General features: G+C 45.8%; 1 protein-coding gene across 1 annotated transcript in view; it reads left to right on the plus strand.

Moving 5' to 3' along the window:
* The window catches only part of GAB2 (GRB2 associated binding protein 2), a 146,729-nt gene that overhangs the window by 79,002 nt on the left and 42,895 nt on the right, over positions 1–24,832 (plus strand). The window contains exon 2 of the mRNA XM_083736685.1: positions 1,987–2,287. Within this exon, the coding sequence (XP_083592811.1) occupies positions 1,987–2,287 (301 nt within the window). The remainder of the gene's footprint in view (positions 1–1,986; positions 2,288–24,832) is intronic.

Here is a 24,832-nt window from a genome sequence, read left to right on the forward strand (position 1 = left end):
CAGATCAGGCGTTAGCAAACGGTCTTGCTCAGCCCTTTCGTCGCCCTGGACCAGAGTTTACTGACAGGGCCCATAAATCACAGCTCTGCATTCATTGCCCATTCAAGGTTGCTTCCAGCTAGTTCAAGGCCCATCCAAGAGATTTTTCTGCATGAGGCAGCAAATCTGTCACAGACAGACACACTTGTTCTCTTTATTTCTCTCTCATTAACTCGTCCTGTGTGGGCCCTTTTCACCTCGTTTATCCTTGGTTTTTTAACATCTCCATTGACGAACATTTCAGTTTTCGAATGCCGTAAACCCGGAAGTAAATGCTTCGGTTTTCGAACGCACCTCAGAAGTCAAACATGAAACATATAGAGTTTTCCGTTTTGCGGCTTCCATACTGAGTTTTCGGTTTTCGAACGTTTCGGAACTCGAACGGTGTTCCGGAACGGATTATGTTTGAAAACCGAGGTTCCACTGTAGAATCTTTTGGTGGATTGGGCCCCATGGCTCTGATATCTCTGGCAACCTGCTTACTGAGCACCCATCCCAGATTTCTTTGCACAAAGTTTGGGAGTAGTTTGCAGGACATTGGCTGCTTATTCATCCCAATTGGTCCTCTAGGAAATCGCCCAAAGAGGCTGGGATAACCCAGTCAGATGGGCAGAGTGTAAGAATATTATTATTATTATTATTAAGAGAAGTATTGAGGCAAAATCTAGAATTAGTTGACCCTGCCTGTCAAGGCTTTCCTGAGTTGGGAAACTTTTACCGTAGTCAGCTGTATTAAACATGACAGGCTCGTTGTTACATACATAAACAAATTCTTTTGTACTTTTGGTAAGTCCTCACCTATAATACCTAATAAGAAAGCTTTTGGTTTTTTAACAAAGGTTATTTTAAACATTTTCTTCATTTCATTGTAAACCATTTCCCAATTTCTTAATAATATTACAATCCCACCACATATGGAAAAATATCCCTTCTGTTGCTTTACATTTACAACATTTGCTTTCCCTAGTTTTATACATTTTTGCTCATTTTGCTGGAGTTAGATACCATCTATACATCATTTTCATATAATTTTCTTTGATCGCCACACATGCTGTAAATTTTATATCACTTTCCCATAATTTTTCCCATTCCGCTATTTCAATGTTATGTCCCACATCTTGCGCCCATTTAATCACGACTGATTCAACCTCTTCATCCTGCATATATACAGAAGCAATGTACACATTAGCAGGGCTTTAAGAATACTTGTAATTTTATTGTGAATGGACTACAGGTGATTTAAACATGTTCTAAACTTAACAATGGACATGCAGTATCTTGATGAATAATGGAACCAAGGAAGGGATTAGAAGGAAGTCAATTTGTTTTGTTTTGTTTCCGTATTGTTATTTTAATTTTTGTTACAGTGGTACCTCGGGTTACATACACTTCAGGTTACAGACTCCGCTAACCCAGAAATAGTCCCTCGGGTTAAGAACTGTGCTTCAAGATGAGAACAGAAATTGCGTAGCGGCAGTGGGAGGCCCCATTAGCTAAAGTGGTGCTTCAGGTTAAGAACAGTTTCAGGTTAAGAATGGACCTCTGGAATGAATTACAGTGGTACCTCGGGTTAAGTACTTAATTCGTTCCGGAGGTCCGTACTTAACCTGAAACTGTTCTTAACCTGAGGTACCACTTTAGCTAATGGGGCCTCCTGCTGCCGCCGCGCCACCAGAGCATGATTTCTGTTCTCATCCTGAAGCAAAGTTCTTAACCTGAAGCACTATTTCTGGGTTATTGGAGTCTGTAACCTGAAGCGTATGTAACCCGAGGTACCACTGTAAGTACTTAACCCGAGGTGCCACTGTATTCTGTATTTATTTATTTTATTTTTAGAAAATTAATAAAATACTATGTTTTTAAAAAATTACAGGCTCAGCCATGCTAGCCAGGAGATGCTTAATTCCAGAAATTCAGACTGTTCCCAACCTCTTCTCTCTTTCATAGGCATGGAAGAAGCGATGGTTCATTCTTCGCAGTGGGCGAATGAGCGGAGACCCCGATGTGCTGGAGTACTACAAGAACGACCACTCCAAGAAGCCCCTGCGGGTGATCAACCTCAACTTCTGCGAACAGGTGGACGCCGGCTTGACCTTCAACAAGAAGGAGCTGCAGGACAGCTATGTCTTCGATATCAAGACTAGCGAGAGGACTTTCTACCTTGTGGCTGAAACAGAGGAGGATATGAACAAATGGGTCCGTTGCATTTGCCAGATCTGTGGATTCAACCAGTCCGAGGAGAACCCAGGTATGCGCGAAATTTCACGGCACAGAGGTGGCATCTAACTTCATACGTCGGTACCATTTAGAATAAAACGTCCTTAAAGCAACAGGCAGTTAGCTCTTGTGGAAAAGGTTGTTTCTTACATGTAGAAGTGAAAAACCTGACATGTGTTTTCTAGGATGAGAGCAGGTAAATTGACAAGTGCATTGGTGTGGTCTAAAGCAACCATTATTTTCAAGCTGTCCACAGGGAACAAAAGGGACTGGAGATCGTGGTGAACCACGTCGTGAATTTGGGGTGTCTTAGTGAACCATGTCTTTAATTTTGGGGGTCTTGGTGAACCACATCCTGAATTTGGGGGTTATTGGTGAACCACATCTTGAATTTGGGGGGGCTTGGTGAACCACATCCTGAATTTTGAGGCTCTTGTTGAACCACGTTCTGAAGTTGGGTGCTCTTGGTGAACCATGTCACGATTTTTTAGGGTCTTTAGCCTGTTCAATAATCCATTCCTGGTCCTCCTTTCTTACAGACATGTCCATCTTGCAGCATAACAAAGCCATACCTTTAGCACTTGCTTCCACAGCCTTTCATTTCATGGTTTAAAAAATCTGCAATAGTGTCCTTTTAATCTGTATATAATAATGTTCACTCTTGCCCTTGCCGTTTCTACATTTACGGGACCGCCTCTCCTGCTATGTTCCACAGAGGACCCTAAGGTCCATGAATAATAATAGCTTAAAGGTCCCAGGCCCTAAGAAAGCCAGACTACCCTCCGCCAGGGCCTTTTCAGTGATGGCTCCAACCTGGTGGAATGCTCTGTCCCACGAGACGAGGGCCTGTAAGACAGAGCTATTCCACCTGGCCTTCAATTTGAATTAGCCTGATCCTCTGTTCCCTTTTCCCTTTCCTCTTCTATGAAGAAACCCTTTCTGGGACCCCACATTTAAATTCTTATTCACACAGCTCCTTGCTGGCCCTAGTAGGACCAGCTTGACCAGTTAGCCCTGGTGATCATTAAATGTCTACTGACTGGGGTCCCCCCCCAAAAAAGTGACCCCTGAATTTTTGAATTTTATTGATATTGATGCTGCATTTTATGTTGTATTCTATGCTGTTTTATGCTGTTTTTAAGTCGCATTTTAATCAATGTTTTATATTTGCTGTTAGCCACCCTGAGCCTGGTTTTTGAACCAGGAAGGGCAGGGTATAAATAAAAATGTATTATTATTACATTACAATACTGCATGCTCCAAGTGGGTCTGCTTTGAAGTCGGTTTGAAAAGTACAGTGAGTCCAAAATGCAGTTGTTAACTGGAGCCTCCAGTCTGGAGCACGTAACTCTGCCAATGTTTGATCTTTGCTGGTTTCCTGCTTGTTTCGGGACCCGGTGGTGGTTTTGACCTTAAATGGCCTGTGACGGAGATAGCTTAAGAACCGCCTCCTCTGATACTGAAAACATCTGAAACATTTGAGATGTGCATCAAAGGCTGCATTTGGTGCTGCTAGTGGAGGTGTGTTACATTTGACAGGGCCTTATCAGCTGTGGCACCGAGGTAGCAGAACACCTTCCGAAAGGAGGTGTGTTTGGGTCCACACTGCCTTTGTGGTGTAGTGGTTAAGAGCGGTAGTCTCATAATCTGGGGAACTGGGTTCGATTCCCTGCTCCTCCACATGCAGCTGCTGGGTGACCTTGGGCCAGTCACACTTCTTTGAAGTCTCTCAGCCTCACTCACCTCACAGAGTGTTTGTTGTGGGGGAGGAAGGGAAAGGAGAATGTTAGCTATTTTGAGACTCCTTAAGGGGAGTGAAAGGTGGGATATCAATTCCAAACTCCTCCTCCTCCTCTTCTTCTTCTTCTTCTTCTTTGCGGCTCTTCCAAAGAGCCTTCAGGCCAAAGCCTTATCTGCAATCTTGATTAGAACTGTGTTTCGATATTGCAGAATTTATAGTATTTTATGGTATTGCTGCTTGAGTATTGCCTTAACCATTTTAGCATTTGTATTGTGACAGCTTAATAATAATAATAATAATAATAATTTATTTATCTCCCCAGCCACTCTGGGCGGCTTCCAACCAAATATCAAAAACAGTACAGCATCAGACATTAAAAACTAACAGGTGTCTTTTAAAAGTAGAATAGTTGTTTATTGCCTTGACATCTGCTGGGAGGGTGTTCCACAGGGCAGGCACCACTACCGAGAAGGCCCTCTGCCTGGTTCCCTGTAACCTCACTTCTCTCAGCAAGGGTACCACCAGAAGGCCCTCAGAGCTGGACCTCGTCCAGGCAGAACGATGGTGGTGGAGATGCTCCTTCAGGTATACAGGATGCACACAAAAGCTCATATCAAAAACAAACTTAGTTGGTCTCTAAGGATGCTACTGGACAATTTGTTTGATCTTCTTGCAGTCCATGGGACTCTCAAGAGTCTCCTCCAGCACCAGAATTCAAAAGCAGAATTCTTTGGTGATCAGCCTTCTTTATGGTCCAGCTCTCACTTCCCTACATCACTACTGGGAAAACCATAGCTTTAACTATACGGACCTTTGTCGGCAAAGAGATGTCTCTGCTTTTTAAAATGCTCTCTAGGTTTGTCATTGCTTTTCTCGCAAGAAGCAGGCGTCTTTTAATTCCATGATTGTAAGAACATTAGAAGTTTGCTATACCTCTTCCAAATTAAAACAGAACAGCGGTCATTGAGTGGTGCTAAATCTTCCATGCCGAGAAGAACCCTGACACATCTCCTCAAACTTTGAAGGGTGTTTACATTCCAAAGGCTAGAGAGAGAGAGATTCCAAGCTTTTTAAAAAACATATATCCCTGGTTGTTCACGCCTTGGCTCTCTCACTGCCTATCTGTTGGGTGTTTACAGATATCAAGATGACCAAACTCCTTCTTGCCCAACTAAATTAAAAAAAAGTAAAGTAGCATCTTCACTAATGGTGCCATGCCAATGTTAAGAAGAGTTTGGATTTGATATCCCGCCTTATCACTACCCGAAGGAGTCTCAAAGCGGCTAACATTCTCCTTTCCCTTCCTCCCCCACAACAAACACTCTGTGAGGTGAGTGGGGCTGAGAGACTTCAGAGAAGTGTGACTAGCCCAAGATCACCCAGCAGCTGCATGTGGAGGAGCGGAGACGCGAACACGGTTCACCAGATTACGAGACTACCGCTCTTAACCACTACACCACACTGGCTCTCATATCCAGTTTCCGTATTCTGGGTTCTTGGAAGAGGGACCACCAGATGGCACCTCGCTGAGGAATGCAAGTTCTTTAGCTTTTTGGAGATGTCCCTTTGGAGGACTTTGGTCTCGACATTTATCAGTCAGACGTCCGGGCTGCAGTTGGTGTTCCCGTTAGCAAAACAAGCCCCGGTTCTGCAGAATCAATATAGAACTTCCATGTGTAATCGAAGTCTGGCTATTGTCATCGCTGGCACCGTGGAAAACAAGCTAGGAGCAGACTCGTCCCGGAGGGAGGGGAGGAATTGTTTGAAGTGGAAAAGCTCCAAGCGTCGACCAAGTGACTTCAGCGGCAGGCGACTGAAGGCAGAGAGGGGCCTTGTGAGAGGAACTCGCATTTGGTTAGCGCCCCAGGAAAAGAAGCAAATTCACCTGCCAAGACGGATCTCTTCTGAACTAGCCTAACGAAAAGCCACGGCGTTCAGCAGCCGCAAACTCAGCAGACGTGTCTGGATGCATTAGAGTGGAGAGGCGTCTCGAGGTGGGAATCAGTTGCTCCCAAGCTGTTTCATGTTCACAGAAGGAAGGAAGACTTGAGCCTACAGAGGACATATGGCCGTTTATAGATATTCCTGATGCATTCTGGGTGTAGATTGTGGGATGTGAAACACAAGAGCAGTCAAGTACAACATTCCTAGAGTGAACATGTTTACACATGGGGAGGAATGTTTGTCCAGCCAGCAGGTAAACTTCCTGTTTCCTTCTTGGTTGGGACAGACTTCCTCTGCATGTGACTAGAGGTGGGCGTGGCCCCACCTGTGCAGGTAATGACAAAAGCACAGGGCAGGGCAGCCATCTCTCTCTCTCTCTTTGATTACATGCATCAAAGAAGCAACATCTGCTTAGCCAAAGATGCTCTCTTGGCAAGAGAGGACAAAGGGACTGTCTCCTTATGAGATAGTTTCTAGGTGTATGTTACTTTTCTAAGCTAAGTCTGCCTTCTGGGATCCAATTGTGAACAGAATGTGAGTAAACTCTTTTTATAGAAGACTGTGTCGTGTCTTATCTTTTATGAGGGAATAAGGGGAAAAAACCAGAACAGTTATTAGAGAGAGGCTTTAACGAGCCTGAGCAAATGCATCCGCTGAGTTTAAAAGGGGGAGTGTTAAATTGTAAACTTGTTTACACAAGTTGGAAAGGCTATATTCAAACAATATATCCTCTCCTGCATCCCTGAACATTCCCACATAGGTAAAGGTAAAGGGACCCCTGACCATTAGATCCAGTTGTGGCCGACTCTGGCGTTGCGGCGCTCATCTCGCTTTACTGGCTGAGGGAGCCGGCATACAGCTTCCGGGTCATGTGGCCAGCATGACTAAGCCGCTTCTGGCGAACCAGAGCAGCGCATGGAAATGCCGTTTACCTTCCCGCCAGAGCGGTACCTATTTATCTACTTGCACTTTGACGTGCTTTCGAATTGCTAGGCTGGCAGGAGCTGGGACAGAGCAATGGGAGCTCACCCTGTCGTGGGGATTCGAACCGCCGACCCTCTGATCGGCAAGTCCTAGGCTCTGTGGTTTAACCCACAGCGCCACCCGCGTCCCACATAGATGCCTTCTAAATCCTCATGTGGCTGAACCTTCTCACCAAGAGTGATTCTCTTCTAGCTTTTCTCCTGCCCTGACTGCCTCCTCGATTCACCAATCTTTTCCCCAGCCCAGCATTCTTCAAAGACAATAGTGGGGACCAAATATAGCCCTCAAGCCCTCTCTACCTGGCCCCTAGGCCACACCCCTCACTCATCCTCCTTCACACCCCTTCTGCCTGTTTTGGCCTAGCAAGGATGTGCCCCTGAAACCTGACAATGCCTCTTGATTGTCTGGACAGAAGGATGTTTTGGTACGTGTGGAAACTAGCCTACTATACTGTTGTACCTTGGTTTTCGAACAGCTTAGTTCTCAAACGTTTTGGTTCCTGAACGCCGCAAGTCCAGAAGTAAGTGCTCCGGTCTGCGAACTATTTTTGGAAGTTGAACGTCCGGCGGGGCTTTCAGGGCTTCCGATTGGCTGCAGGAGCTTCCTGCAGCCAATCAGAAACCGCACTTTGGCTTTTGAACGTTTTGGAAGTCAAACGGACTTCCGGAACAGATTCCGTTCGACTTCCAAGGTACGACTGTAATGTCAAAATTTACATTCATTGCTCTGCCCACTTTTGTGGAGACTGGACAAATTAATGAGGGCTAGTCTTAGTAGTATTGGTAACCATAATAACTGTGTTGCATGCCACCAAGCAACCAATGCTGACAAAGGGCAGGAGTAGAAGAGTAGTCTTTATGTCTGCTTCCCAAAGTCACTTAACACAAGCAGAGTCCAGAGAGAAAGAAATCCCAATAACACTTTGCTGTGGTAAACAGTGCATAGCCATAGGCAAAATAAAGTTTTGCCTTTCTTAGTTCAGGCCTTCTACAGAGCAGAGATACATTCAACCAAACACACAGAGGACAAACTCCCTCAGAAGTGCATAGCCAATCAGAGCACTAGAGATCATGCTACCCTGATTGGTTGCTAAGCAACACCTCCACACATGCCCCTTGGTTAGCTGGTTTACTGATAACATAATTAACCCTCGAGTTGAAAATGTAATGATTCCTGCTGTTCAACACTTTCTGGCTTGTAAGGCTTCCAGGAACTATCTGTATGGCTACTATAGGAAGCCATACATGACTCTGAGTGGATCTTTGGTTTGATCCATCACAGCATTTCTGGTTCTTGCTATCCACAAGCTTGGTACCGTGCTTGAGCCACGTGGTTTCGTTCGTTGGGCTTGACTTGCAGCATTCACGCCAAAGCACTGGCTATCCCTGCTGCAGAAATGTTAATCACTTCTTAGGAATGGTGCTGTCTGTATTTTGCCTGCCCCAATGGGCAGGGGTCCAACTCTCATCTGGGAACCAAAGTTTCTCATCTGTTTTGCTAAAACATACTTTTGTGTGCTGTTCGCTCTCTGCCTCTCTCTCTCTTTCTGGCTCCCCCCTCTCACTTTTGGATCGGACGAGGAATCCAGCCCAACCCACTCTGAGCTATGCTTAAAATAAATATTGCTCAGGGTACAAGTGCTGGCTTCCCATAAAACGCATCTGTGTTTGGCTGCAATGAGACTAGATGGGCCCAACCCAGCAGCCAAACTCTTCTTCTGCCCTTAAGTGCGTCGTTCAGATTTCTGAAGCAGGAAGGCTCGTGGAGTGTGATTTGTTTTCAGCAACTGGGTGCTCCTACAATGGCAGGCCTCTGAGCCCAACCTGAGTGCAACGCCCGTAGGCCCCAACTCTGTAGGGCTGAGGTGTCTTCAGCCCCCCACCGAAGTCTGTTAGGATGAGGCTGAGCCCCCCCCCCCAAAAAAAAAGATCTGTACTGGATTACTATACAGGCAGAGTAGGCACCGGCCGATGGGTCCTTTTCAGGGCCCTGCAAGATCAAAATAATATGGATGTGATCTTGAAAGAAAATTACAGTGGACTTTCGGATTGTGAACGTGATCCGTGCGGGATGCACGTTCGCAACCTGCAGCGCACCAGTCTGCGTACGCACGGGTTGCGATTCAGTGTCTCTTCGCATGCGCAAAACGCGATTTAGTGCTTCTGCGCATGCGTGACTGCCGAAACCCAGAAATAACGCGTTCCAGTACTTCAGGGTTTCGGCGGGTGTGTAACCCAAAAAAACGCAACATGAAGTGGCTGTAACCCGAGGTATGTCTGTACAATCAAGTATTAGGAGATAATTTGTGAGGGGGCCCCCAAGGTTTCAACTTCCTACGGGCTGCAACAGAGTTTAATCTGGCACTGCCCTCAATTTTGAGGCCTCGCGGCAGCGGCAAACCTTGCAGGGCCTTGCAGAGGCAGGCCTCGCCACAGTGGCGACAGGACCGCAGTGCGCATGGCATGTGATGTCACACATGTGACATCATCTGCACACAACAGATAATCAGGGCTTCTCCCAAGGAATTCTGGGAAATATAGTTTGTTACGTGTGCTGAGAGTTTTTAGGAGACCCTCCAGTCCCCTCAGGGAGCTACAATTCCAAGTGTCCCTTGTGAAGAGGCATTGATTGTTAAACCACTCTGGGAATTGTAGTTTTGCTAGGGGACGGTGTCTCCAAACAACATTAAACACACAGGTGACAGTAGAAAATAACATACGAAATGCATTGCGTGCAAAGAAATAGCTTGCAAGAAAATATTAGCAGGCAAAATTGCTCACAAAGGTGTGTATATTAAGTGATAAAATGCTGATGGGTTTCACGAAGACTTAAGTCAAATGCAAAGTTATGCAGAAATACAGATGCCTGAAGAATGGTTAAACGAGAAACCGAAGGGACCAAGTGTCACGGAGTCATATAGCTCCATCGGTAGTGCATGAGACTCCCAATATCGAGGTCGTGTGTTCAAGTCCCACGTTGGATGAAAATTCCTGAATTTCAGGGGGTTGGACTGGATGACCCTCGTGGTCCCTTCCAACTCTATGACCCACCCCCTGCATGCCCTCAGGTGGTGTTTCCCAAATGCCTCACACTTGAGCATGAAAAATCAGGATTAACTTGCTTGCAAAAGAGCTCATTTCGAGGAACTGTTTGAAGTAATTCATCCCCCCCCCTTTTGATGCATTTCTGTGCATGGTCTGAAAAGCACAACCTTGGAAGTGTGTACAGTGTGTCTCCTTGGGTCGCACAGTTCCTGCCCCCCCCCCCCGCCACCCAGTATGGGTTTTGCTTCCCTCCTCCCTACAGAAGATCTTTGGAAAGGAGGAGGAAATAAAAGCAAGGGGAGAAGTGTGTTTGGGGAAGAGAATGGAGGGGAGAGGGATGTCTGAGTCACGGACTGTTCTGACACAGGGGCACAAAGGACTTAGTGTGAACATAGCGGCCTTTGGAAGCAAAGTTCAGAGCGGTCTCATCAGAGAACTCTGTGTGCTCACAATGGTCCTCTGGTGGCAACAGAAGTTAACTTTTAACTCCTTGATACTCCTGTCGCTTTTCTGGGAAGTGAGTGGCGAGCAGGCAGAAAGCCCCAGATTAAAGTAGGGCTGGGATATTATTATTATTATTATTATTATTATTATTATTATTATTATTATTACAGTGGAACCTCGGGTTACATACACTTCAGGTTACATACGCTTCAGGTTACAGACTACGCTAACCCAGAAATGGTACCTTGGGTTAAGAACTTTGCTTCAGGATGAGAACAGAAATCGTGCGGCGGCAGCAGGAGGCCCCATTAGCTAAAGTGGTGCTTCAGGTTAAGAATGGACCTCCGGAACGAATTAAATACTTAACCCGAGGTACCACTGTATTATTATTCAGATAATATTCAGGACAGATCGTGAAGCTGAGGCTCCAATACTTTGGCCACCTCATGAGAAGAGAAGATTCCCTGGAAAAGACCCTGATGTTGGGAATGATGGAGGGCACAAGGAGAAGGGGGCGACAGAGGACGAGATGGTTGGACAGTGTTCTCGAAGCTACCAGCATGAGTTTGACCAAACTGCGGGAGGCAGTGGAAGACAGGAGTGCCTGGCGTGCTCTGGTCCATGGGGTCACGAAGAGTCGGACACGACTAAACGACTAAACAACAACAACATTATTATTATTATTCATTTCAATCCCATGCCGCTTAGTATTTTTAAGGAGGGAAATCACACACGAAGCAGTTTACAACCTACATTAAAATATCAAATACAGTGGTAAGGTAAAGGTAAAGGTACCCCTGCCCATACGGGCCAGTCTTGACAGACTCTGGGGTTGTGCGCCCATCTCACTTAAGAGGCCAGGGGCCAGCGCTGTCCGGAGACACTTCCGGGTCACGTGGCCAGCGTGACATCGCTGCTCTGGCGAGCCAGAGCCGCACACGGAAACGCCGTTTACCTTCCCGCTGGTAAGCGGTCCCTATTTATCTACTTGCACCCGGAGGTGCTTTCGAACTGCTAGGTTGGCAGGCGCTGGGACCGAGCAGCGGGAGCGCACCCTGCCGCAGGGATTCGAACCGCCGACCTTTCAATCGGCAAGTCCTAGGCGCTGAGGCTTTAACCCACAGCGCCACCTGCGTCCCTCAAAATACAGTGGTACCTTGGGTTAAGTACTTAATTCGTTCTGGAGGTCCGTTCTTAACCTGAAACTGTTCTTAACCTGAGGTACCACTTTAGCTAATGGGGCCTCCCGCTGCCGCCGCAGCACAATTTCTGTTCTCATCCTGAAGCAAAGTTCTTAACCTGAGGTACTATTTCTGAGTTAGCGGAGTCTGTAACCTGAAGCATCTGTAACCTGAAGCATCTGTAACCCAAGGTACCACTGTAGCATGGTAGGGGCTTCTAAAATAGTTCCTGCAAGTATTTCTGTTTGCAGAACACCCCCTCTGAGCAAATGCATCTGTCTGTTTGCCCGGGCCTTTGAGACAGGAATGCTTACTGAAATTTCTGCAACTGGTGTTGTTTTGTCTTTTCATTATTATTTTAGAAATGTATTTTTGGATCGCATTTTTAGGCTGCTCACTGGCCTCCCATGGGAGAAGAGGCAGTATAGAAATGGAATCAACCTAGATGAAAGGGATAGCTCAGTCGGTTAATCTCATGATTGTGGGTTTAAGTCCCGCTTTGGGTGAAAGTTTCATTGCAGGGGGTTCGACTAGGTGATCCTTGTAGTCCAACTCTACCATTCTTCCAACTCTACCATTCTAAGGATTTAAATGTAAAGGACCCCATGGCGGTTAAGTCCACTCACAGGCGACTATGGGGTGAGGCCCTCACTTCGCTTTTCAGGCTGAGGGATCCAGCGTTTGTCCACAGACAGCTTTCTGGGTCGCGTGGCTAGCAAAACTAAACCACTACTGGCACATGGAGGACCATGACGAGCGCCAGAGTGCACGGAAATGCTGTTTACCTTCCCGCTGCAGCGGTACCTATTTATCTACTTGAACTGGCGTGCTTTCGAACTGCTAGGTTGGCAGGAGCAGGGACCAAGCAATGGGAGCTCACCCCGTCGCGGGGATTCGAACCGCCGACCTTCCGATCAGCAAGCCCAAGAGGCTCACTGATTTAGACCACAGTGCCACAAACATCCTTACCCTCTGTACTGCCTGTGCATCCTTTTATATATACAGTGGTACCTCAGGTTAAGAACTTAATTCCTTCTGGAGATCTGTTCTTAACCTGAAACTGTTCTTAACCTGAAGCACCACTTTAGCTAATGAGGCCTCCCGTGCCGCCGCCACGCAATATCTGTTCTCATCCTGAGGTAAAGTTCTTAACCCGAGGTACTATTTCTGGGTTAGCGGAGTCTGTAACCTGAAGCATCTGTAACCTGAGGTACCACTGTATATACATATCAATTTTTGTTCGGAATTTTCAACATAAAATACAATGAAAGCTGAATTCACCCAAAGAAGATAAGAAGGAGGAATAAGCAAAAGAAGAAAATAAAGAAGTAGAAGAGAAGAAAAAGAAGAAGAAATAAACACGAGGTCCTCTGTCCTAATTACGTTTTAACCCTTATTCCTCACACAGAAGAATGAATCCTCCCAGCGTTCACCTGGGAGCCTCCCCCTCTTCTCCCAGCCCCCCACCCTGGGATATCCTTTCTATCCTGCTCCTCATATAGGCTCCTTCATCTTCCTCCATCACCTTCCTGTGCCTACCGTCATTAATCCAAGACAGGAAACTTCAAGAAGCAAAGCATGAACATGGGGTAGAATTAACAGGGAGAAAAGAAGAATGAAAGACCATAGGAAAGCAAAAATAAAATAAAATCCTTCCAGTAGCACCTTAAAGACCAACTAAGTCAGTTCTTGGTATGAGCTTTCGTGTGCATGCACACTTCTTCAGATACCTTCAGGAAGGAATTTTTTGTTTTGTTTTGTTTTGACTATGGCAGACCAACACGGCTACCTATCTGCATAGGAAAGCAAGGATACGAAGTAAACTAACTCTTAGTCTTTTAATATGACAGATGGTTGTTGAAGAATTGCAAAAAGGCCTCCGGCAACACATTCAAGGCCTCTGAACTGCAACGGCATTTTCTTGCGGCGGCCGTTGGCTTCAGAGCGACACCTTAGCAGGGCCAGGGAAATGGCAGCAGCTGCAGCAGCCCCCCGAGTGCTTCCTCGCCATTGTGAGAAGCACACTCCCGCTTCCTTCCCCGCTGGCTTTGTGCAGTCGGCGCATTGTCTCTGAGGTGGTGGGGGAAGAGAGATCATGAGCAGATTAACAATGACTTGGGGGTGGCTCGCTCGCAAAGGCAGGTCGCCATGTGCGCTTTCTTGGCAGGGCTTGGGGTAGAGGAGGAGGGGAAGGGTGTCAAGCGCTCGGAGGAGCAGGAAGTCGGCAAACGCTTCGGCACATGGCTGGAACGAAGGGCGGGAGAGGGGTTCGATTCAGTTTGTGTTTAAAAGCCATCCCGCATCACCCCCCTTTTCCCAAACAACATGGAAAGTGAAACACAGCGTCTTCGGAATCCAGCAAAGCAGTGCGTACAAAAAATGTGCATAGCAATGCATAAATCAGAAAGGGGGGAAACAGCATACAGAAATTCTTTCATTAGAGAAAATGGACTTGCAAAGCTGTGTACAGTGGTACCTCGGGCTAAGTACTTAATTCGTTCCAGAGATCCGTACTTAACCTGAAACTGTTCTTAACCTGAAGCACCACTTTAGCTAATAGGGCCTCCTGCGCTGCTGGAGCACGATTTCTGTTCTTATCCTGAAGCAAAGTTCTTAACCTGAAGCACTATTTCTGGGTTAGCGGAGTCTGTAACCTGAAGCATCTGTAACCTGAAGCGTATGTAACCCGAGGTACCACTGTACAGTCATACCTCGTGTTATGTCCACTTCATGTTACGTTCTTTCAGGTTATGTCCCACGGCGACCCAGAAGTACCGGAAAGGGTTGTTGTTGTTGTTTAGTCATTTAGTCATGTCCGACTCTTCGTGACCCCCTGGACCAGACCACGCCAGGCACTCCTGTCTTCCATTGCCTCCCACAGTTTGGTCAAACTCATGCTGGTAGCTTCGAGAACACTGTCCAACCATCTCGTCCTCTGTCGCCCCCTTCTCCTTGTGCCCTCCATCTTTCCCAACATCAGGGTATTTTCCAGGGAGTCTTCTCTTCTCATGAGGTGGCCAAAGTATTGGAGTCTCAGCTTCACAATCTGTCCTTCCAGTGAGCACTCAGTGCTGATTTCCTTAAGAATGGATAGGTTTGATCTTCTTGCAGTCCATGGGACTCTCAAGAGTCTCCTCCAGCACCAACCGGAAAGGGTTACTTCTGGGTTTTGCCGCTCGCGCATGCTCAGAAACGCTAAATGACGTCATGCACAGAAGCGGCGAATCGCAACCCGCGCAGACGAGCCGCTGCGGGTTGCGTTCTTTTCATGTTCAAACGGGCCTCCGGAACGGATCCCGTTCGCAACCAGAGGTACCACTGTATTGGGCAGAAATGCATACCAACAAGTATATATTCCTACCAAAACGGTGGAGAATTTTTCAGGAGGACTTTCTAAGGAGGGGTAAATGATGTAGAGAAGCAAATTGAAGATTGGGAAAATGCGAAATTGAGAGAAGCTGATTTTGGAGGATTTGCTGATCCGTAGCTGAAATTAATTAAATGGGAACAGGGGAACGAACTGTCTTGGAAGGTGGTAGACTTGCCTTCCTTGGGGGGTTTTAAGCAGAGATGGCTATCTGCCTTGCTTTCTTTAGCTGTGATTCTCATTGCAGGGGGTTGGACTAGAAGACCTTAGGGGTTCCTCCCATGTTCTCTGATTCTATGGTGAGAAGACTGCTCATGCAGACTGCTGGTTTATTGCGACTGTTTTCAGCAAGATGTCAGTGACTCATTAATAGTATGTCCATGTTCCATGTTCCCGCTGTTGTAAACAAAAATTGCCCTTTTCCCTTATGGGGTATCCAAGGAACCTATGGTTCCCTATTGGTAGGAGAGAATGACAGAGGCCAGCCAGAGAATATTGAGAAGCAAAGCAGCTAGTAAGCATGATCTTTATTGATCTGTTGCAACAGGGTGCTCCCCTCACCTGGAGGAGAGAGGAGGGACCCAGAAAAATGGCACGCAAGGCCTTATAAAGACTTTTGAAATTGCCACCCTGTAGATCAAGACCACCCCCAGAAACATCATACATACATCACAGAAGGGGTGTAACCTAAGACCACCCCTCAGATACATCACACCTACATCACAGAAAAGGCGGTCTAAAACAGAAAATTTGAATGTTGTTTTTCTCCTGTCCTTGTTTATCTCCTGTCTGGCAGGTTACTTGATTGGATTACCTGGGGAGCCTGGCCATCCTTTTGTAGTGATAAATACTTAGTTCCTGGGCCAGGTCACAGGCTCACACCCTATTCAAACACAGACATACCCTTAAGACAGGATTTGTGAAGGAAATGACAATGGGGAGGCTTTTCCATTTTGACCTTGCAGAGAAAAGATTTGGTCAGTTTAGGAATCAAAATGGTTCCAGGTTGGTCTTCCTGTGCTGATCTATGTATGTGCTTGGTTGGTACACTTATGAACATTACCATGTATCTAAGACCATAAAATTCCTATTACACTGCCACTCCCAAGGCTCACCCCCTCACTGTTTCTCATGCACAAGCTAGTTGTGCCATGACATTGTGCCACCACACTTTCAGTTTTGCACTGAAAGTTTTGCTAAACCACTGATCCCCCCCCCCCCCGCAAGCACACACAAACCACAGGAATGCTGGTATCTGGCATCAAGAGGAAGTATTTAGGAGTGGGTAGATCCGAAAGCAGAAGGCGCATTCTGGCACTTTGGCATGCCGCTCTTGTATAATACAAAAGCTTTGGGAAAAAGTAATAAATTATGAGATTTTAGGTTTGAAAAAAGGTTTGGAAAAAGGTTCGCAGTTTGAAAAACAAAGTCATAAGAAGTTATGGGATTTTAGCAGGAAGCTATGGGCATAGCTGTCAACTTTCCCCTTTTCTTGCGAGGAATCCTATTCGGAATAAGGGGATTTCCCTTTAAAATAGGGAAACGTTGACAGCTGTGGGACATGCCTACATAAGGTTGTTGTTTTTTTGGAGGGGGGTTTATATTGCACTGGTTGGAGCTGAAGCAATATAACCCACCCACCCAAGAAAAAAACCCTTATGCAGGTGTTGAAAGCACAATTATGTACAGAATCGCGAATGCAAATCATGTCCCAATAGTATTGTGAGCCCAAATCATGAGGACAATAAAAAGGATGTCTGGAGGGGCTCACAGATTTGTAGTTGGGAAACAGGGTTGACTCCTCTGGTCAATAAAACTATATTTATTTACTGCCAGTAAGTCTCAAAGTGGGGACACTCCATCAATATAACATAATAAAACCGTGTCAATAAAACGCATCAATACCTGAAAGACTGCCTCCTTCCCTCCAGACCCTCTAAAAGCAGCAGTTCTCAACCTGTGGATCCCCAAATGTTGTTGCACTACAACTCCCATCATCCCTGAACTCTGGCCTTGCTAGCTAGGTGTGATGGGAGTTGTAGTTCAATAACATCTGTGGGGACCCACAGGTTGAGAAAGGCTGCTCTGGAAGAAGGTATTCTTCGTGGCAGCCCTAAGGTTCAAATCCGCACTCGGCCGGTGGAGCTCGCTGGGTGACTTTGGATGAGCCCCTGCCTCTCAGCCTAACCTACCTCACAGCGTTGTTGTGAGGATTGAATGAGAACCATACCTTGAGGTCCGTGGAGAGAGAGGATGGATAGAAATGCAATAAAATAAATGAATAAGTTGTGGAACTCTGGGATAGCTCTGTCAGTAAAGCATGAGACTATTAATCTCAGGGTTGTGAGTTCGAGTCCTGCTTTGCAGGGGGGGGGTTGGTCTAGATGACCCTCAGGGTCCCTTAAAAGTCTACGATTCTACAATTCTTTCCACACACAGGAAGGTGCCTGGCACGTTCATTACACAGCTTTCCTTCTATGCAGAAGACTCAACCTACACCCTGGCCTTCGACACTTGAGTTTAAATTTTTTAGGTCCTACTGTGGTTGAAATTTGCTTTAAATTGTTTTTAATGTTCTGCTTTACCTTGCTGCGACCTGCCTTTGGGACCTTGTGGTGACCGGGGTGGGGGAAATTGAGAATAAATGCAATATGAAATTCATTAACAGTTTGTTGTCCGGCTTCGACCCAAGGTAGCATTTTTGGTTGGCAACAGAGGCTCAAAAGAGTCAGTGCTTGCCGTGTGTGCAATATATGAAGCAATGATTTTATAGCCAGCTGCCTCTTTAATTTTTATTCTCTCTCCGTAAATGTCTTTGACCCGAAGTTTCCTGAGTCCCAAGCAGCAAGTTATTTTAAGAATCCAGCGCTATTTGGCTTTCGTTTTAAAGAGTAAACAATTCCAGAGGAGAGGAGTATATTTGGCACATAGGAGATGCTGAAATATGTTCGATTATGTCCCACTCCCCTCTCTAATTTCATTGCCTCTATTTATCAAGTGACAGAGAAAACATAAGGAATTTCTCTCCTGATTAAGCCAGTCCAGCCATGTCATTTTCAGAAGCCCACAGGCAACAGGCCCTAGTGAGATCAAAGATAGATTGCCTCTGAACATGGGGGTTCCATTTTGGCTGCAGCGGCCATGAAAACACTATAGAGACCCACAGTTAAAGCGCCATTATTAAAGACGAAACGGGTGTCTTAAACATAAAAAATGCAAACAAAAATCAGACTGTTGTTGTTGTTTAGTCGCTTAGTCGTGTCCGCCTCTTCGTGACCCCCTGGACCAGAGCACGCCAGGCACTCCTGTCTTCCACTGCCTCCCGCAGATTGGTCAAAATCATGCTGGTAGCTTCCAGAACACTGTCCCACCATCTCGTCCTCTGTCGTCCCCTTCTCCTTCTGCCCTCCATCTTTCCTAGCATCAGGGTCTTTTCCAGGGAGTCTTCTCTTCTCATGAGGTGGCCAAAGTATTGGAGCCTCAGCTTCAGGATCTCTCCTTCCAGTGAGCACTCAGGGCTGATTTCCTTCAGAATTGATAGGTTTGATCTTCTTGCTGTCCACCCAAAAAGTATTACTGCGCCTTCAAGAACTTCGGCTTAGAAAGAAACATATACGTGGCATGGAAATGCACTGGTTGAAATAACTGCACCTTTTGAACTTCTGCCTGGTGTGAAGGCACAGGAGCCTGGGGCTGATCTTGCCAGGTCTTCTTAAATAAATGGGTTAGGATGGCTAGGAAGTAGCTGCGGAAGCCAAGAACTGTTTTGGCAATGCTGACGCACGCTCTGTCTCTCTGGCCGAAGGGAGCCAACTCAGTGTGCCTGCGCAGTAAGATTGCTGGTGCTATTCATTCATTCATTTGATTGATTAGTTGTACAGCGGTACTAGGGCCGGATTTAGGTTTGATAAGGCCCTAAGCTCCTGAAGGTAACAGGGCCCTTTATATGTCCAGCTGTCCTTTGCCAACAACAAATTGCCGCTGGTTTTTTGCATTGAATATATGCTAGATGGTAGCTTTAGATGGTAATTTATGGACCTAATAGGTATCTCAAGCCATTTGCACATGCAGAATGTAGGCACCCTATATATAGAAAGGAGCAAACCAGTGATATTTTAGGGAGCAGGCTAGCTATTACTTACATCATAGGAGCCTACATAACACAAAACACTGTTGCTGTATGTAGCTTTAATTTATTTGTTTTTTATCTTACATTTTTGAAAGGTACATCCAGTGTTTTTTCCCTTTAAATTTTTTTGGGGGCCCCAAGAGAGTGGGGCCCTAAGCTATAGCTTGTTTAGCTTATACGTAAATCCAGCACTGAGCGGAACCTCAGTTTTTGAACGTCTCCGTTGACAAACGTTTCGGAACCCGAACGCTGCAAACCCAGAAGGAAATACTTCCGTTTTTGAATGCGCCTCAGAAATCGGACAGCTTCCGCTGAGGTACCACTCCATTTTCCTCAATTTTCTCTGTAAATTTGCAGGCCACCCTTTGCGCCTCAGTTTCAACGTTTTAGAAGTCAGACAGTCTTCCAGAAAGGATTACGTTCGAAAACCGAGGTTCCACTGTATTGCTCCATTGGACCCTTTAAAAAATAAATTTTAATTTTAATTTCTTTTCATTTTATTTTTTCAAACGACAGCGTAAATTAACATAATAAAACAATCCACCCTAACCCAGAAGCTTGTGTTTAAATAATACATACAAAATAACATAATGAGCATTGATCCTGGTTACAGAGAGGTTAGATTATATCCCGTCTTCATTTCACATTTGTTCTGATTGGTTTGTGGGGTGGTTAGACAACAACAATCGTTCATTCCGATTCACTTGCGGAGTATTTTACACATCTTCCCATTGGTCGTTCATTCGTCCCGCACATTTCCGTGCATATCCTTGTCACTTTCCAAACCACAAAAAGTCTGTGGTTGTGCAGGGATTTAGTGAATTTGTTATACAGCGGTACCTCGGGTTAAGTACTTAATTCGTTCTGGAGGTCCGTTCTTAACCTGAAACTGTTCTTAACCTGAAGCACCACTTAAGTTAATGGGGCCTCCCACTGCCGCTGCGCCGCCAGAGCACGATTTCTGTTCTCATCCTGAAGCAAAGTTCTTAACCTGAAGCCCTTTTTCTAGGTAAGTGGAGTCTGTAACCTGAAGCGTATGTAACCTGAGGTACCACTGTGCCTGAGTGACATTTAATCTGCTTTAAATGAGGAAACCAGAAGTTCAGGTATGTGCTTCATTCCTTCCCACAAAACATGGTCACTTTGGAGGCAAAACATGGAAATTCTCGAAGAGAACAAGTTAAAAAACACACCAGAACAATAACACCCATACAGAACTCAGGATCAAGCTAATAAATTCTACCCTTATCAGCCTAGGAGGAAGTAAATAACAGCAATAAACCACAATTAATGAAGTTGTTCAACGGCGAATAAATACCCAGGAATTCTCTGTGCCTGGAGTCTGCAGTGAAAGGAAGGAAGGCGATGAAAACCAATCCCCTCTTTTTCTCGGCACGAGGCTCTCAAAGAAAGAGGGATGTGTTGTCCTGACATTTACGATGTTCCGGAACAGCGCGTGATGGGATATAGAGACTTTGAGGAAAATAGGGGCTGTGCCTTGTTCCTCGGAATAGCTGGAGCATATGTCGTGTTAAACAATTGAAAGAGATCGAGGACAGGAAGTCAGCCTAGGGATAGGCACTCCTGCAGCTGTACCCATATACTTCACAGCAGCCTTCCCCAATGCTCCCATCATTCCTGCTTGTGGACTGATGGGAGCTTGGGTCCAAACAGTATTTGGAGAGCACCAGGTTGCAGAAGCTTGTGTGTGTTTTCCCACATCCCTAAAGGTAAAAGGGTCGGTGGCAGGTTTGGACCATACAGGGAAGTCTTTAACGTTTGATGTTATGACAGGGCGGTTCACAACATAAAAATACCAAACACGGATGCTTGGGGGGACTCTGTTTTCTAAATAATAACAATAACAAAACAACAATAACAATAACAAAACAACAGCAACAGCAACAATAATTATTATTTATACCCCACCTTTCTGGCTGAGTTTCCCCAGCCACTCTGGGTGGTTCCCAACAGATTAAAAACAGAATAAAACATCAAACATTAAAAACTTCCCTGAAGACAGCCTTCAGATGTCTTCTAAGAAAAGTCAAATAACTGTTTATTTTAATAATAATAACATGAGGTGGCCAAAGTCTTGGAGCCTCAGCTTCACAATCTGTCCTTCCAGTGAGCACTCAGGGCTGATTTCCTTCAGAATGGAGAGGTTTGATCTTCTTGCAGTCCATGGGACTCTCAAGAGTCTCCTCCAGCACCATAATTCAAAAGCATCAATTCTTCGGCGATCAGCCTTCTTTATGGTCCAGCTCTCACTTCCATACCTCACTACTGGGAAAACCATAGCTTTAACTATACGACTGGGCAGGGTAGAAATAATGAAATTGTTTTTTATTGAATTCCAATTTCTATTAGCCCCAGTCTGCATGGCCGAATGTCCAAAGGTGACGAAGACCTTGGGTTCTACACATCTATAAAGGTCATTGAAAAAGGGTATAGATGGGGTGGGGAATGGGGAAATGAATAGAGGAACAGTTCATCTAATCAGTTTTATAGTGATCCTCCAAAGGCACTGCCTTGCTGATTTATTTGGCTCCCTTTCCTTTGTGTGTGTGTGTTTTTGTGTGGTATAGATAGTGGCCAAAGAGTTGTTTTCATCTACCACCCAATAAGAGCATTGTTTCAGAGAGGAAGGAGAGGGTGGGGAAATTATTTTTTTAACCCACAGGATACTTCGTGTAGGAGTTTTGGAGCAAATATTAGGAGCTGAGGCGGTTTTCTTTGGTACAGAGATGATGTGGGGATTGGCCGTTTCATCGGCTGACTCACCCGCTAGCCCTCCTGAGAAAATCCACTGGCAGGCAGCGTGCAAGAAATGTGCTTCTTTGTTGTTGTTTTTATTTATTAAATTTATGTAACAGCAAGGGTGGGAGAAGCCCCTGAAGACCTTCCCAAGTTCTCCCTTCCCCAGTTGGCAACCATATTGGATTTATTTCAAGGGACGCTGGCTCCTGGCTTTCTGTTCCAGATTGCCAGTCGCTTGGTATTGAGTTATGGGAAGGGTGCATAGCACAGTAGGTGGCAAGGCTGCAGGAGTTATCAGACGGGGGTGGCCCTATGTTCTCCAGTTCAGGGGTCATGAGATCATTAGCTGGAAAAGCGTAGCAGCCAGGAGGCCCTGTTTGCTTAAGAAGATAAGAACGGATTACTACATCTGCCGGATCCGGCCAATAGCCAATCTAGTACAGCATCCTGTTCTCACACTGGCTCTGACCAGATGCCTGGGGGATGTGCAGAAACATGGGTGGCTGGTAATACTACTACTACTACTACTACTAATAATAATAATAATAATAATAATAATTTATTTATTTATACCCCACCCATCTGGCTGGGCTTCCCCATCCACTTTGGGCAGCTCCCAACAAAATATTAAAATACAATAATGCAGAAAACATTAAAAGCTTCCCTAAACAAGGCTGCGTTCAGATGTCTTCTAAAAGTCTGGTAGTTGTTGTCCTCTTTGACATCCGGTGGGAGGGCGTTCCACAGGGCAGGTGCCACTACCGAGAAGGCCCTTTGCCTGGTTCCCTGTAACTTGGCTTCTCGCAGTGAGGGATCCGCCAGAAGGCCCTCAGCGCTGGACCTCAGTGTCCGGGCAGAACGATGGAGGTGGAGACGCTCTTTCAAATATACTGGACCGAGGCCGTTTAGGGCCTGAAAGGTCAGCACCAACATTTTGAATTGTGCTCGGAAACGTACTGGGAGCCAATGTAGGTCTTTCAAGACTGGTGTTTATGTGGCCTTGGTGGCCGCTTTTACTGCATCCATCATAAGTTGCAGAAGACACCTGCAATAGCAAAGCCAGACAGGAGTCTGGCAACGCTGCGTCCCTCATATATCTCTTTCCTATTCGAGTTATTGTACACGAAGAGCAAAAATTGAGGGGTTTGTGCGTGGACGTAAAACTTTATGATGCAAAGCCTTTTTTCTGGGTTCATTGCTGTTAGCGCAAAAAGAAAGACGTCAAGTATCCACCTGATCTCCCAAAGCAGAGCAGATTGAACGAATCGGTCCCGGGGGTTGTATTTATTATTAACAGGCGTGTCAGCAGAGCTTGGCCTCGCTGAAGGTGCAGGCCCCGCTAGAAGCCTGCAGCAGCAACAAACTGAAGAAGGCTTGTTTTTATAAGGCAGGATATCAAGCGAGCACATTTCACGTCTGTGCTGCTTTCATCTGGGGCCAGCTTTTCGGCTCGGGCGCAAGCCCTCCTCCCCAGCTCTCTGTCAAACCAATACAGATGTTTTCACACAAAACCTCTCATCTTTTGCCCTCCACCCCGATAATTGCAAGCAGAGGTTTTGAGTCCCATCTGGACGGACTCTTTACACTGGGCTTTCACTCTCACAATTAAAGAAGTTGCATTGAAGCAGCTCTCGGTAAGGCAGCGAGAATAGTTTGGGAATTCTCTTACCTGGCCCTCAGATAGACCAGAGAAGATTTTTTCAAAAAATAAATAAATCTTATATTTTTATACCACCCTACTTTCAAGAAACGGGACGCGGGTGGCGCTGTGGGTTAAACCACAGAGCCTAGGACTTGCCAGTCAGAAGGCTGGCGGTTCGGATCCCCGCAACAGGGTGAGCTCCCGTTGCTCGGTCCCTGCTCCTGCCAACCTAGCAGTTCGAAAGCACGTCAAAGTGCAAGTAGATAAATAGGTACCGCTCCCGCAGGAAGGTAAACGGCGTTTCCGTGCGCTGCTCTGGTTCGCCAGAAGCGGCTTAGTCATGTGGCCACATGACCCGGAAGCTGTACGTCGGCTCCCTCGGCCAATAAAGCGAGATGAGCGCCGCAACCCCAGAGTCGGCCACGACTGGACCTAATGGTCAGGGGTCCCTTTACCTTTACTTTCAAGAAACACAAAGGGGTATATGTTGGTTCCCTCACTCTGTTTACTCTCTCAAAACCCCTGTGTTGTGGATTAGGCTCGGATCATGGAATTGTGGCGTTGGAAGGGACCCTGAGGGTCATCAAGTCCGACCCCTCCCTGCAATAGAGGAATCTCGGCTAAAGTGTCCATGACAGGTGGCCATCCAACCTCTGCTTAAAAACCTTCGAATGAGAGGAGAGTCCACCACCTCTTGTGGGAGTCTGTTCCACTGTCCCAACAGCTCTTACTGCCTTTTTTTTCCATATAAATTTTTATTAATTTTCCAACTCAATTGTACAATTTTATCCAAATTTTAACAATTTACTCTTTTTGGACTTCCTTCAGTTCCTCTGGGAATCATCCGTAATTACTCTTCAATACGCATTCCCTTCATTGTATTGCCATTTGTCTTCCCTCCCTTTTCTATTTCTTTTTGACGGTACCTCTTAAAACTTTTACAGTGCCTCTTGAAACCCCACTAGCGTTGTTTGCACGTCACATACATTTTTCAGATAATCTACAAACTTTCCCCAATCTTCGATGAACTTTTGGTTTCAACCATATCTTATTTTCCCAGTCAATTTATCCAATTCCGTATAGTCCGTCAATTTTATTCTCCATTCTTGAATCGTCGGTATTTCCTCTTGTTTCCATTTCTGGGCCAATAAAGTTCTTGCTGCAGTGACTGCATACTGGAATAATTTACCGTCTTTTCTTCTTATTTCTTTTCCTGTGATCCCTAAAAGAAAAACTTAACAAAAGTATATTTTAACATCTTTTTCAATTCATTGTATATCGCTTCCCAGAAACTCTTCACTTTCTTACATTCCCACCACATATGGTAAAACTTTCCCTCT

The sequence above is a fragment of the Podarcis gaigeae genome, assembly GCF_964106915.1.
Source record: "Podarcis gaigeae genome assembly, chromosome: 4".
NCBI lineage: Eukaryota > Metazoa > Chordata > Lepidosauria > Squamata > Lacertidae > Podarcis > Podarcis gaigeae.